Here is a 13,267-nt window from a genome sequence, read left to right on the forward strand (position 1 = left end):
AGCTCGCGCCGCGTCCGGGCAGGGGTTGCGCGAGACGCCGGGGCCGCCGCCGCCAGAGCGCCGGGACGGGCCCAGGATGGTGCCGAGGCCCTGCCGGACCATGGGGCCCTGTTGGGCCATGGCCTGCCTGCTGCTTGCCTGCCGCCTGCCCGCCTCCGGTACGCGCGGGGACCGACACCTCCCGCCTGGGTCTGCCGGCCGCCCCCTGCAAGCCGCCCCGCCGGCTTTACCTCTTCACCCCCGCCCCGGGCCAGGCCTCGCGCAGCTCGGTACCGGCAGTATTTGCTTTCTTCACAGAGCCCGTGGCGGTGATGTCGGTGGACGTGGGCAGCGAGTCGATGAAGATCGCCATCGTCAAGCCTGGCGTGCCTATGGAGATCGTCCTCAACAAGTGAGTGCGTGTTCCTGTGGAGGGACAGCGGCCGGTGTCCCCGGGATACCGTGGGAGCTTCTGCCCGAGTTGTCGGGGCTGTAAACAACCCCAGAGATGCCGTAAGGAGGCAGCGCTCTGGATAACGAGGGTCCCATTAATTACTGATGATCCTCTGGGGGAACGTCCCCTCCTCTGGTGTGGGGGTCTCTGCTTTGTCCCCTGCCACTGCCGAGCAGCTGTGCAGTTTCGTTCAGGGCAGATGTTTACGTTTTAACCTTAGCTGATTAAAAATCTACAACCCTGAGGTGTCTGATCTCACCTTGGTTAAGCTTTGGGGTCTTTAAAACTAGCAGCTGAAAGCTGTGAGGTTACAGGTGTATTGTGGCTCAACCTGAAAGGATGCAGTGTCCCTTTCCTGACGAGGTAAGAGCCTGATTCTCGGTTTTTACTCGGGGAACCTGGAGATAGGTTTGTTTTTCTGCAGCTGCTCAGAACAGCTCCTTGTCTGTGAAGCAGATAAAGCTGTGCTTTCACTTGGCAGCTCTCATTGCAGCTCGACACTGAGACACCAGATGGAAAGAGAGGTGAATGGTCAGGAATGTCCTTGTTTTCTGGGAGTCTGGACTTGAGAGAGAATAACCTGATGGTTTGCCCCACTCCCTGCAGCTTGGCAGTCATTGATAGAAGAAGAAATCTGTCTTGCCTTGCTTGCTGGTGGAGGAGAGCAAAAACAAAGCAACTTAATTTTTGTAGCCTTGCGTTATAGAATAAATAACATGTACCGAGGCTTCTGGAGGTGGGTGGTGTATGCTGAACTTTGTGCATAATTTTGGGATATTTCATATTGAAATACATGATGAACATCAGGAGGTAGGAAAGCCCTATAGGGAGGTATGGCTGTTGCAGCCCCTCAGGTGAGCAGAGCTCACCTTCCTGCAGCTGTTATCTTGGGGGCCTTTCCATGGTGTCTCTGAAGTGGAAGCAAGGCCTGTTCTCACCAGGCACTCCGTGTTCAATGCTCACCTGCTCTGACCATTTTTTTGGTCTCTTCCCACACAGGGAGTCACGAAGGAAAACGCCAGTGGCTGTTTCTTTGAAGGAGAATGAACGTCTCTTTGGTGACAGTGCCCTAGGAATGGTAAGAGTTCTTGTTTCTCTATCTGCAGTTCCTATATGGAGAACTTCTGTTCCTGCTGCTGGGTTCTTCACCTGAGCTGCCAAATTCTATCTCTTGTTCTGCACTTCTTTTCTTGTCTCCTTGGGATGTTGCTAGCTCTTTGCATGCATCTTTGATCCGTCTTTGCATCCTGTGCTCCTAACCCCTGGAACAAATGCATTTCATCCCATAGCTAAGCAGAGGTTAGTTTGACAGGAGGTCAAAGCCCAGGAGGTGCAGCTGGGTGATGTGCTTTTTCTTTCCACAGTCCATAAGGTCCCCCAAGGTGGCATTCAGGTACTTCCAGGACCTGCTGGGTAAGCGGATTGACAACCCCCACGTGGCACTGTACCGGTCCCGGTTCCCAGAGCATGAACTGGTGAAGGATGAGAAGAGGCAGACTGTTATTTTCAAGCTGTCTGAGTGAGTGGCTGCTTTTGGGCTCTTGTGCCCCAGATCTTGGCTGCCAGGCTTCCACTACTGACTCTCTTGTGATTTTCTTGCCTATCTCTCATAGAACAGTACAGTATTCTCCAGAGGAGATGCTGGGGATGGTCCTGAACTATTCGCGTGGTCTGGCTGAGGAATTTGCAGGTTGGAATGATTTGGCTGTTTCTTACAGTATTTTTGTGTGTGATGTGAGAGCTAAGGTGTCTAAAAACCCACAGATTTTTACACAGTGGATGTGGGTCTCTCCAGATGCAGGCTGTAAGCAAGACTTAGCAACTGTCAGGTTGTAATTTGTTGCTAATATGATGCAAGTTTGGGGTCTTAATCTTGTTCTTGGGGGCAGGCACCCCAGATCCTGGGCAGCCTTGCAAATGCAGGAGCAGCCTCTGGAGGGGGAGGTGTAAGTTTCCTCCCTCGTGCATGCAAATAGAGCAGAGGCATCTTGGCAGGTGACTGCAGGGGAAGGCAGAAGTGGTTCTTGTCTGGATGGAGCCTTGCTGCAAGAGCTGAGCTGCCACTAAAGAGCAAAACTTGCCTCTGCTGTGAAGCTTGCTTGCAGATTTGTGTGTTCTCCCTACTGAGCTGCTGTTGGAATAACAGTGATGAAAAGGGTGTGGATTTCATTGCCGTGTTTGGCTTGCATTGTTACTAGGTGGTTGTGTGCTTGGTTAGCAATACCAATACCAGTCCAAAGGCTTTTTGCTCTGGAAAGTGAATGGAATCCAGTGACAAAACAATGCTCTGCGATGGGGAATACTGGGGAAAATCTGTGGCATCACAGAGCATTTGAAAGCATCCTAACATGTGAAAGAGAGGTTGGGAAAATCTGCAAAGTCTGCATGGTGTCAGCAGGACACAGATTTGTCCGTAATGATCCTGGCTGTTGATGCTGCCTGAGGATCACATTCTGTTGGAATCCTTACCTTGGCTTCTCTGGCTTTGCTACTGTCACCCCGGAATAAGGAGCCTGATGGAAAACCACATCCCTTGCCCCTCTTTCAGAGCAGCCCATCAAGGACGCAGTGATCACTGTCCCTGCCTACTTCAACCAGGCAGAGAGGAGGGCAGTCCTGCATGCTGCCCACATGGCTGACCTGAAGGTGCTGCAGTTGATCAATGACAATACGGCCGTGGCACTTAACTATGGTGTCTTCAGGAGGAAAGACATCAATGCCACTGCCCAGGTAGGTGCAGCCGTGAGAGCAGCAGGTCTCTGCAAGTGCCTGCCTTGGGGAGAAGGTGCTGCAGAGGACTTCAAAGGGACTTAACTGTGAGGAAGTCTCCTCTGCTTTCACATGCTCGTCAACGAGAGGAAGTGGTGAAGCCCTGTGACTCTGTGTGGTGAAGCCTGAAAGCTTCTGGAGTGAGGGAAGGTGCTTGAATTTCCCACTTTGTAAACCTGTGTTTGTTCCTTGCTCACTAGCCCAGGGGGGGAACAACATTAATGATTTTTAAAGTATTGGAAGACTGACTCTTAAATACTTGATTTTCCTGAAGTTGAAGGAGCTTTTAAAGAGCAAAGCTTTGTTTTCTGATCTGTGAAATGGATGAAAAGTTCTGGTCTGCTTGTGTCAGGCATGACCCTGAACATCTCCTTGTTCCTTGACCAAAGTACCAGTCCCGTGACTGTGGTGTAAAGCCAGGCCAGGGAGTGGAGAGTCTGGGTCTGTGTCAAGTTCAGACAGCTGTAGGTTCTGTCCTTGTTCATGGGGCATATCTGGGTGTTTCTGCTTCACTATGCCAGCTTCTCTTTTCAGAATATCATGTTTTATGACATGGGAGCAGGAAGCACCGTGTGCACTATTGTTACATATCAGACAGTGAAAACTAAGGACTCAGGAACCCAGCCACAGTTGCAGATCCTGGGAATTGGGTAAGAATTCAACACAAATCACACAAAACCCACAGGTCTCAGGAAAGAAACCATTTGTTTCACAGTCTCTTCTACTTGTGCAATGTCAATGGCAGAGTGGGAAGTTTGTAATAATTGGTAATGATTAGTTGATGGTGATTCTGGCATTGCTGCCTAGTGCAGAAGGTAACTGTGGGCTTTCAGGAGGCAGCCAGGATACTTAGCTTGCCTCAAGTTTGCTTTTCTTGCAGCCTTAAGCTCTTTTGGCGTAATTTCATTTCCTTCAATCTTACAGAAATAGATTGTTTCAATATGAAAAAGCAGACTGTCTTTCTGGAGAGCAATGAAAATGCTGTGCTGTGAACCTCCAGCCCAGTAATTTTTTGAAGTCCAAAACATTTTATATTGCTGTTTCTAAGATAATACCTGGGACCTGAGGCAGTTATCCTTTGGCTTCAGCTGTCTGTAACATGCTTGGCAATAAGGGCTTTACCATAAATGTAATAAGGTTTCTGGCTCAGAGGCTGCTGTGGTGGTGAATCTTCTGTTCTTTTGTCTCATTATAATGTATTATCCTTAGAACAACCGTTATTCTTCCACCATGAACCGCAGCTGATAGTATTGCAGCTACATTTGGGCGCTTACTGCTCTGCATGTTTGTGAAATAATACAGAAAGTGTGTTTGTATTTCACCTTGGTCTGAGTTGTTACATCTCAGTTTTGTTCTTTTGCTCAGGTTTGACCGTACCCTTGGAGGTTTAGAAATGGAACTTCGTCTCCGGGACTATTTGGCAAAACTCTTTAACAATCAGCACCCTTCCAAAAATGTCCAGAAGAATCCCCGGGCCATGGCCAAGCTACTGAAGGAGGCCAACCGACTGAAGACCATCCTGAGCGCTAACGCTGACCATGTGGCACAGGTCTGACCTTCTGTCTCGGGGTTCCTGCTTTTTTTTACAGCTGAGGGTAGGGTAGGATGAGGGCTGAACACTCCTGCTGTTTTGGGGTAGTGGTGTCACTGTTGCCTTCAGCTTGTGCCTTCTTGGTGTCACTGGTGGATTGGAGAAGAGATAGTGGTATGAAGCCTGATAAATCAGCTGTCACTGATGCATTCCTGTTCATCCTCAGTCACCTTAGTTATGGAAAGGTTCCCATGAGTACAGTCAGGTCCCAGGAGTATTAAGGGACCTGGAACTTCTTGTACACTGTGCAAGCCAGGCAAGGATTTGGCTTGGAGAATGCTCCACCAGTAGTTTCATTCCAGCTTTTGTTTTCTGGGCAGATTGAGGGACTACTGGATGACATAGACTTCAAGGCCAAGGTCTCAAGGCAAGAATTTGAGGATTTGTGCTCTGACTTGTTCCAGCGAGTCCCAGGACCCGTGCAGCAGGCTCTGAGCAGTGCAGAGATAAACATGGTAGGTTTCCGAACACGTATTAAAACAGCTGAAGTGTCTGTGTGGAGCTGCTGTCACATCGTGACTGAGACATGGGTGATGGTGTAATTGAAGATGCAGAATGTCCCTTGTTGTAGAGGAGCAGGGCTGCTGCAGCAGTTTGGGTACTTGATGCAGTGTCAAGCAGGAGCTCCCTGTGCTACCCACCAGAAGCAAAAGGCACGGAAGAAGGATTTCTTTCTGTTGAAAAACTTTACTCTTGAGCTGGAGGTTTGAAATACTGATTTTTTTGTGTCTTTTATCTCTGATACTGGTTCTGGTCTCACTGGAAGTTTTAGCTCAAAGTGTCTGGAAGCAAAATGGTTGCTGATGTTCAGTCTGCTCCCTTTAGCAGCCCTGTTGCACACTGCAGTCTGACCAAAGGCAGTGCAGTAATTTGGAGAGACTTTCTGCCTTCCTGAATGCTCACTTTCCAGGGCACTCTTGGGCATTTTTTGGCTCTAATATTCAGTGCCAGACACTGAGTCCTCTCTTGGAGTCTGGGTTTCTGTATGTTCTGATCCAGCTCTCTGTGACCATCACTGGCTCCTCTGGCACTGAGCTGTAGTGTACCTGATTCTGGGTCCCACATTTCAGGTTACTTGAAGCAGAGATTGTGTTGTCCATGTTGGACAGACTCGACCCCAGATTCCCCATGCTGCCATGATTTGTGTCAGCCTGTCTCAGGCCTCTAATGTCACAGAACACCACAGGGCTGGGGTGCATGGTGACTAGGGAAAGCGTGCTGGGGCGCCCTGAACTTAGCTTTTTGAAGTTGCTTCCTCAAGACAAGGTGCCTGTTTCCAATCCCTAGGATGGAATTGACCAGGTGATTCTAGTTGGTGGTGCCACACGGGTCCCCAAGGTGCAGGAGGTTTTGCTGAAAGCTGTGGGCAAGTGAGTATGTGAGGTCCCTTTCTAATCTGTCTCTTGTTGACAATTCACTATTTGAGGCAGCAGTGGCAAAGCTGATGTCTGTTGCTCTTCACTTTGTAGAGAAGAACTGGGCAAGAACATCAATGCGGATGAGGCTGCTGCCATGGGTGCAGTGTACCAGGCAGCGGCTCTAAGCAAAGCCTTTAAGGTGAAGCCTTTCATTGTTCGGGATGCTGCTGTGTTCCCCATCCAGGTAACACTTGGTTCTCTTGTGCAAGGTGTGGGTAAGCGGGGCTGTGCTGGGAGAAACCTCTGGGTCCCCTGTTGTGTTCCTTGAAGTAAGGAAGTTGCAGAGATTATTCTGCCAATCTAGCATAGAAAGCAGAGGGAAGTCAGCCCCAGTGTTTGAAGTGCTGTATCCAGAAAGCACATAGAAACATCTATTGGGAAATGATGCCTTTCCCCCAAGTTTGTCACAAGATGGAACAACCAAACACTGCAGAAGCCCTTGACAAGAAAAGAGAGGAGGTTTGCAGTTGCTGACTTACGTTTTCTGTTTGTGATGCAGGTGGAGTTCACTCGTGAAGTTGAGGAGGACCATAAATCCAGGAGTTTGAAGCACAATAAGAGGATCTTGTTCCAGCGCATGGCGCCCTATCCACAGCGCAAAGTTATCACTTTCAACCGCTACACAGATGACTTTGAGTTCTATGTCAACTACGGAGATCTGACCTTCCTGAACCAGGATGACCTGCGGTGAGTGAGGCAGGTACTTGGGCAGAGAGCCCCATAGCAGAACAACGTGCCCAGACAGAAAATTGTATTGCCAGGCAGAGCCATGAGTCCAACTGGCCATCAGCATTTATTTCCAGATCTTGGTAGAAACAACTTGCTGCAGTTGTCATCACCACAGACATGGCTGTGAGAAGTGGTTGGCTGTTCTGCAGCACTGTCATCCTGAGGTTTCTCTCTGCTTTTGTCCCTTTGTCATCAGGATTTTTGGTTCTCTCAATCTCACTACTGTGAGATTAAAGGGTGTTGGGGACAGCTTCAAGAAGCACTCGGATTACGAATCCAAAGGCATCAAAGCTCACTTCAACATGGATGAGAGTGGAGTGCTGAGTCTTGACCGGGTAAGCACCAGGCTGCTGTGAGGTTTGCCTGCTGTGAGGTTTGTCTGCCTGTGTGTTCTGCTCCCTCCTAAAAACTAATACTATGCCTCCCTCTCCAAGGTGGAGTCTGTGTTTGAGATCTTGGTGGAAGACAAGCTGGAGGAGGAGTCCACACTGACAAGTAAATATTTTGAATTGCCTTTTACGTCTAGTGGCTGAAGCAGCCGCCACAGCTACTTGTGTCGGGAGGTCTGTCCTGGAGAGAAGTCCTGCAGCCACAGCCCAGAGCAGCCTTGCTTCTCAAGGTCTGGGTGTGATGCCCTTTGCGTTGCTCAGGTTTTAGATCAGATTTCCCTCCAGAGAGGAGTTGGAAATCTGTGTTTAGAGGTGCAGGGACAGCTAATACAGCCATAGGTTGAAGCTTGAGGCTTTTTAGTTGAAATGACAAATTTCAGGTCATATTCTAGCAGAGGTGAAGGCCCCATTTTTCTGTGCACACAAAAATGTAAAGTGAGGTTAGGGGAAGTAAGAGTTTCTGGAGTGCATGTAGCCAACCACTACATGCAAGAAAGAACACTCTTCTGATCGTGACAGTGGTGAGGGGAACAGTGGGAGCTGAAGATTACTTCCTTCCTCCCCTGGATACACAGTATTCTGGATTTTCTTGTCTCCCATCAATAGAACTTGGAAACACCATCTCAAGCCTGTTTGGGGGTGGTGGCCCTGCACCTGAGACTGGAGACAACATGACAGACTTGGTCCAGGTGAGCCCCGGGGTGATTGTTACGGACCTTGCTAAGGAGACAGTGATTAATTAAGGGTGTCTGGCAGTGTGTTAGAGAATGTTAAACATTTGCATGGAATTTATAATTAAAAACACTGTTTTGGTTTCCCCTTTACTTGGCTGTCATGACCAGGAAGAGGAAGAGGCCCTGGCAGAAGCAGGTAAAGAGGAACAGGAGGAGAAACAAGACCAGAAAGGCAGCCCAGAACATCGCAGTGAACAGAAGGGAGAGGAGAGAAAGCCATCTCCAGGTCAGTCAGAAACTGTTCCTCCAAAAGCAGAGTCACAGAAGAAGGAAGAAGGAGAGAAATCAGAGTTTCAGGTGAGCATCAGATTGAAGAAATGGGACTGTGGTTTCGGTGTCTGAGAAATGGAATTTTCTTGGTGGAATACTTTTTTCCTGGTTGGTGTCTTTTCTGGTCAAAAGTTCCAAAAACTGCACATCTGCTACCTTGCCTGAGTATGCCTTTTCCCTGTTACAGGATTCCAAAGAAAACAGAGAAGGTGCAAAAGAGGAAGAACCGTCCAAAACTTTCAGTGACAGCACAGTTACCAAAACAGAGGAAGAAAAGAAAATCAAAACACCCAAGAAGCAGAAGCTTGTCCATGAGATCATCATGGAGATGGATGTAAATGATGTGCCTGACCTGCTGGAGGATGAACTGAAGAGTTCGATGAAAAAGTAAGTTTGAAATTGCTCTCTCTTAGGTTAAAGCTCTCTCTGTTAGATTAAAGCTCCTGATAAGGGAAGTGAATGGCTTTGGAGCAGTGGTAGCTCACATAGAGCCGTTGTCTTCTGAAGCTGAGGTAGATGCTGTGGTGCTCATCTAAAGCCACTTGCTACCTTTGATTTCTGTTCTTTTCTTGTTAGACTCCAAGACTTGACAGTCAGAGATCTAGAGAAACAGGAAAGAGAAAAATCAGCCAACAGCTTGGAGTCCTTCATCTTTGAGACCCAGGTAAGAGAGGGATAGAAAGAAACGAGGATCCTGTAGAGCAGATGGAAGTGTCCTATGCACCTTGGCTGATTGGAATGCAGGGGCGCTGTTTGAGCTGGGAGAGGCAGATTTGAACAGCCCAGCTTTCATCTTCAGTTTCTTTTTCTACCACCATTAGGCTTCCCAGAGCCCCTGTGGACTGGGGAGGTTTCTTCAATACAAAATGAATGCATTCCTTCAGCATGTCTAGAATGTTGAACTTAGGGTTTCCTTACAAGCACTGTGTCCCTTACAAGCACTGAACTCTGCGTTTCGGGACTGTAAAGCTACAGCTTCTTGATAACTACCATACAGTAAAGGCAGCTAATGTCAAGGATGTGTGAAATGATGGCTGTTGCAGCTTTACCATCACATACCTGGTGTGTGTCTGTATACCTGGTGTGTTATTTGGTAACGTAACACTAGGAGCAGCACCTCAGCTCTGGGAGGGTCAGAGGAGAATCTTGTGGCCAGGGCAAGCAGCACCCCCACTGCAGGTGTTTGACCTGGTTGTTTAATGCTTCCATGGTCACTGATATTTGACAGGAGTGGTTGGTCTGTTTTTTCCAGGACAAGCTTTACCAAGAGGAGTATCAGTTTGTCTCTACAGAGGAGCAGAGAGAAGAAATTTCCAGGAAGCTTAATGAGGCTTCCAGTTGGATGGAGGAGGAGGGCTACACGGCCGCAACTAAGGTACTGCTGTGGGTAGTCCAGGGTGCTGTCACTAAAATGGAAATGACCATGCAGGCTGGCAGGTTATTGTTCCACCTTCATCCTTTATAGTTCTTTTCTTGAAAGTGTTTTGCTTCCTTGGTGCTTTATGCACAGAGCAAAAGATGAAGCTTTTGCCGCCATGGGTGCATCTTGTACCACTTAAGTACTAACCAATTGATTGCACTTAAAGCTTAGTCACATGGCATTTTACTTTACTGAAACAGTATATGAGATAGAGAGAACAACAGAAACTATGTTTTTAACTTCTGAGGTTTACAACGTTAGACAATGGGCCAACTACTTGTCTCTTTTCCCCTCTCCCCCATTTACAGGAGCTGAAGGACAAGCTTTCGGAGCTGAAAAAGCTTTGTAGGAACCTCTTCTTCCGTGTGGAGGAGAGGAGAAAGTGGCCAGAACGCCTGTCTGCCCTGGAAAGTCTGCTCAACCACTCAACCATCTTCCTCAAGTAAGATGTTGGGAAGGAGGGTTTTGCAATGATAGTGTATACAAAGTAAACAGAATGTGACCAGATTGAACATGGTCTGAAAGGCTCTGGTGCTTCTTGAGAGAAGGCAACCCAGCCCTGCTTACTGGTACTTAGTCCTACTGAACCCGTTCCCAGGAGCACATGGAATCTGTTTGAACTGGAGGGCTTGGAGGTACACACTGTTTGCAAGCAGAGTTTTCCGTCTTGCTCCTATGGCCTCAGTGTTTTCTGTCTTCCCTGTTTTTCTCATCTTGTGATAGCTGCATTTGCTGTCTCTGAAACAGAGACTTATTTCAGACTCTTTCCTGCAGATGCAAGAGATAAATATGTCAAATGTACTAATTGGTGTGTTCAGTGGCTAGTTGTTTTGATAACTGGAGTTCTAAATATGGAGTTGCCAAGTTACAGCCTGTTTGGTTTAACAGAAATAAATGTTATTCTTATCTTTCAGGGGAGCCCGAATGATTCCAGAGTCTGACCAGATATTCACAGAAGTGGAACTGAGTACACTGGAAAAAGCAATCAACGAAACGATGGTAATTAAGAACCAAGTTTTTCCTGGGGAGAGTGAGGGGGCAATTTGGGTTGTGTTTCCTGTCCAAAGTAATGGGTCCCTGTACTTTGACTCAAGGTCATGGACTAGAGCTTGCATGTCTGGTTTTCCTGCCACTGTCAAATATCTCCTGTGTTTGGGTGTTTTCTAATGCCCAGCTTGACCCCCAGGTGCTTTGAGGAATAATGGTCCTTGTGCTGCCTGTGGACAGTTGTCTCCAGGAGGGGTGGAGTAGACCAATAATCTCACTACAGCAGCTGGGGTTTGAAGGTTCTGCCTCTTTGTTTTGTCTCATGTCTGGATAGGGAAGAGGCTATTGGAAATGCAACAGGGAGCAGCATTATCCTGAGTTAGAAGGCCCAGGAGTGGGGACTTAGAGATGTAGATATAGAAGCATCCAAAAAACACCTCTCCTCTCTCATCCCACAGACCTGGAAAAATGAGACAGTGGCTGAACAGAACAAGCTGTCTCCAACTGAGAAACCAATCCTGCTCTCCAAAGACATAGAGCTGAAGATAGCAGCCCTGGACAGGGAAGTACAGTATCTGTTGAATAAGGCCAAGTTTGCAAAGCCCAAACCAAAAAAGAACACCACCACAAAACCTGAGTCAGGCAAGAATGCTACAGCAAGCTCCGAGACTGAGAACACTATCCCTCCCACGGAGGGGAAACAGGAAGGTAAGGAGTGGATGGGGAGTCTTGTGTACAACTCCTAGGATGTAAGTACCCCATGTTACACACTCCCATATATGCCTTGAGTGAACAGACAGCAAACAAGTAAGTGAACATCATGGTTAACTGTAGGTTCAACTGATCAATTGATCAGTTTTCAAGGACAGATGGGAAAATTTAGGTATGGCAGTGGCCTTCCTCCCCCCTCTCCCCATTTGTTTGTTTTCTGTTAAGGAACAGAAAGTATTTTAAACTTCCTAGGGTGGTTGGTCAGTATGGGGCTGGTTGGTTGCCTGGAAGGGAAGATAAGCTATCAGTTCCTTTCTTGTTGTCCAGGGCAGGTATTCAAGGTCATATCCTATATCAAGGAACAGAATGAGCTGTTGATGAGAAACATTTTGGGTTTAGATGGACTCCAGAAAAAAATTAATCACTTGGGACAGCTCTGTGAGGTCCTCAGGTTCTGAATGCCCTGGTTCTTTCCAGTCTAGCCTGCTGTTTGACAGCAGTTCCCTGCTGTTTCCTCTGTCCTTGCCTCCCTGCACCTCCTCTCCTGTAAATTCTCCCTTAGCTTTTGTGCTTTTTCTTTCTGCTTTGATTACAGACAAATCTGAGGATATCGGACCAGCCAAGGAGCCTCCTACAGCAGAGAAAATACCAGTAGATGATGAGCCTGGATCAGACTCCGGTGGGTAAATGTTTGTCTGGAACTTGGTATCTAGGAGGGCAGTCTGTCTGTGTGCTTCTTTCTGCTCCCCTGCCTTCTGCACCAGAGACAGGGTTCAGTGGAGTATTTAGTGAATGTCAGGGACTTTCAGTGCTGCTGCATATGCTGAAACTGCTACCATGTGTAACTGAGTTTACTTCCATTGCACAGGGTCCAAAAGAGAGAAGAAGACAGAAGCTGGAGGGGAAAGCAGGAAAAATGATGAGTTATAATACCCCTGAAATCCTGCTAGTGTCAACATCTATTTATTTCATGATTACTTTCTTGTTTTTATAATGGACCTGGTTAGTCATGATGTCAATGGAATACAACAAAGAGTCTGACAACAACATGGGATAGAGATGTAAATTTTATTTTTTCTTTCTTGGGAATTTTGCCACTACTAACTTAGTGAATTGGATTTTGTTTTCCTTATGTGTTTCAAGGTGGCAGTATGGCCACCAAGAATTGTCTGTTTCAGTCACCACAGTGACTTCTCTGTGGAGGGAAAGCAATAAGGTAACAACTGGAGCTTTAGGAAGTAACACGGAACATGATCTCTGTGCCACAGCTCCTCTGGTGAGATAAATGGGGTTCATGCAGGAGCACATGGTGGAGATGGTGGTTTTCTTGGGCTGAAAATACTGTGTGAGGTCCGTGGAGGGGAGATGTGCTCTGGTTTGGGGGATGGAGAATTCGGGAGATTGAGAGAAAAAGATGTTAGGGCGTCTTGTTAGCAGAGCAGCGACCGGTGACTGGCCCCGGGGCGCGGACGGGGTTTGGCAGAAGGGAGATGAAGCATGTAATGGTAACTCTGCTGTCCCGCACCACCATCTCTGCCGGCGGCTCCTGCCGGGGACTGGGAGATGGGAGGGGCTCGCGCCCGTGGACGGGCACCTGGTGTTGCTTTTCCATTTTGGCCTCTTCAACCAAAAAATTAAAAATTACTCTTCTTGACGATCTGCGAATGTGCTTCGATTGTTCCGGGGCGGTACGGTACATGCTCGGACGGTACGGGCAGATGGTAAGGATGGCTGGGGTTGAGGGCCCCCTACAGCCGGTGGGAAAGCGGGGAGGGGCGATTGAGAGAAGGCCAATGGGAACGCGGGGGCGGTGCGA

General features: G+C 48.0%; 1 protein-coding gene across 1 annotated transcript; it reads left to right on the forward strand.

The window, feature by feature from the left end:
- Positions 1-15: 15 nt before the first annotated feature.
- Positions 16-13,113, forward strand: HYOU1 (hypoxia up-regulated 1). Its single transcript, XM_030464802.1, has 24 exons — positions 16-158; positions 298-391; positions 1,433-1,511; positions 1,798-1,952; positions 2,047-2,123; positions 2,982-3,163; positions 3,737-3,852; positions 4,568-4,751; positions 5,114-5,248; positions 6,081-6,163; positions 6,263-6,395; positions 6,711-6,898; positions 7,137-7,275; positions 7,375-7,435; positions 7,936-8,018; positions 8,172-8,360; positions 8,521-8,720; positions 8,910-8,997; positions 9,586-9,708; positions 10,062-10,195; positions 10,668-10,752; positions 11,199-11,448; positions 12,047-12,130; positions 12,320-13,113. Exons 1-24 carry the CDS (start codon positions 77-79, stop codon positions 12,379-12,381), a joined length of 3,006 nt encoding a protein of 1,001 aa, XP_030320662.1. The 5' UTR covers positions 16-76; the 3' UTR covers positions 12,382-13,113.
- The last annotated feature ends 154 nt before the right edge of the window (positions 13,114-13,267 follow it).

This window comes from Calypte anna, chromosome 24 (assembly GCF_003957555.1).
Source record: "Calypte anna isolate BGI_N300 chromosome 24, bCalAnn1_v1.p, whole genome shotgun sequence".
Taxonomy (NCBI): Eukaryota; Metazoa; Chordata; class Aves; order Apodiformes; family Trochilidae; genus Calypte; species Calypte anna.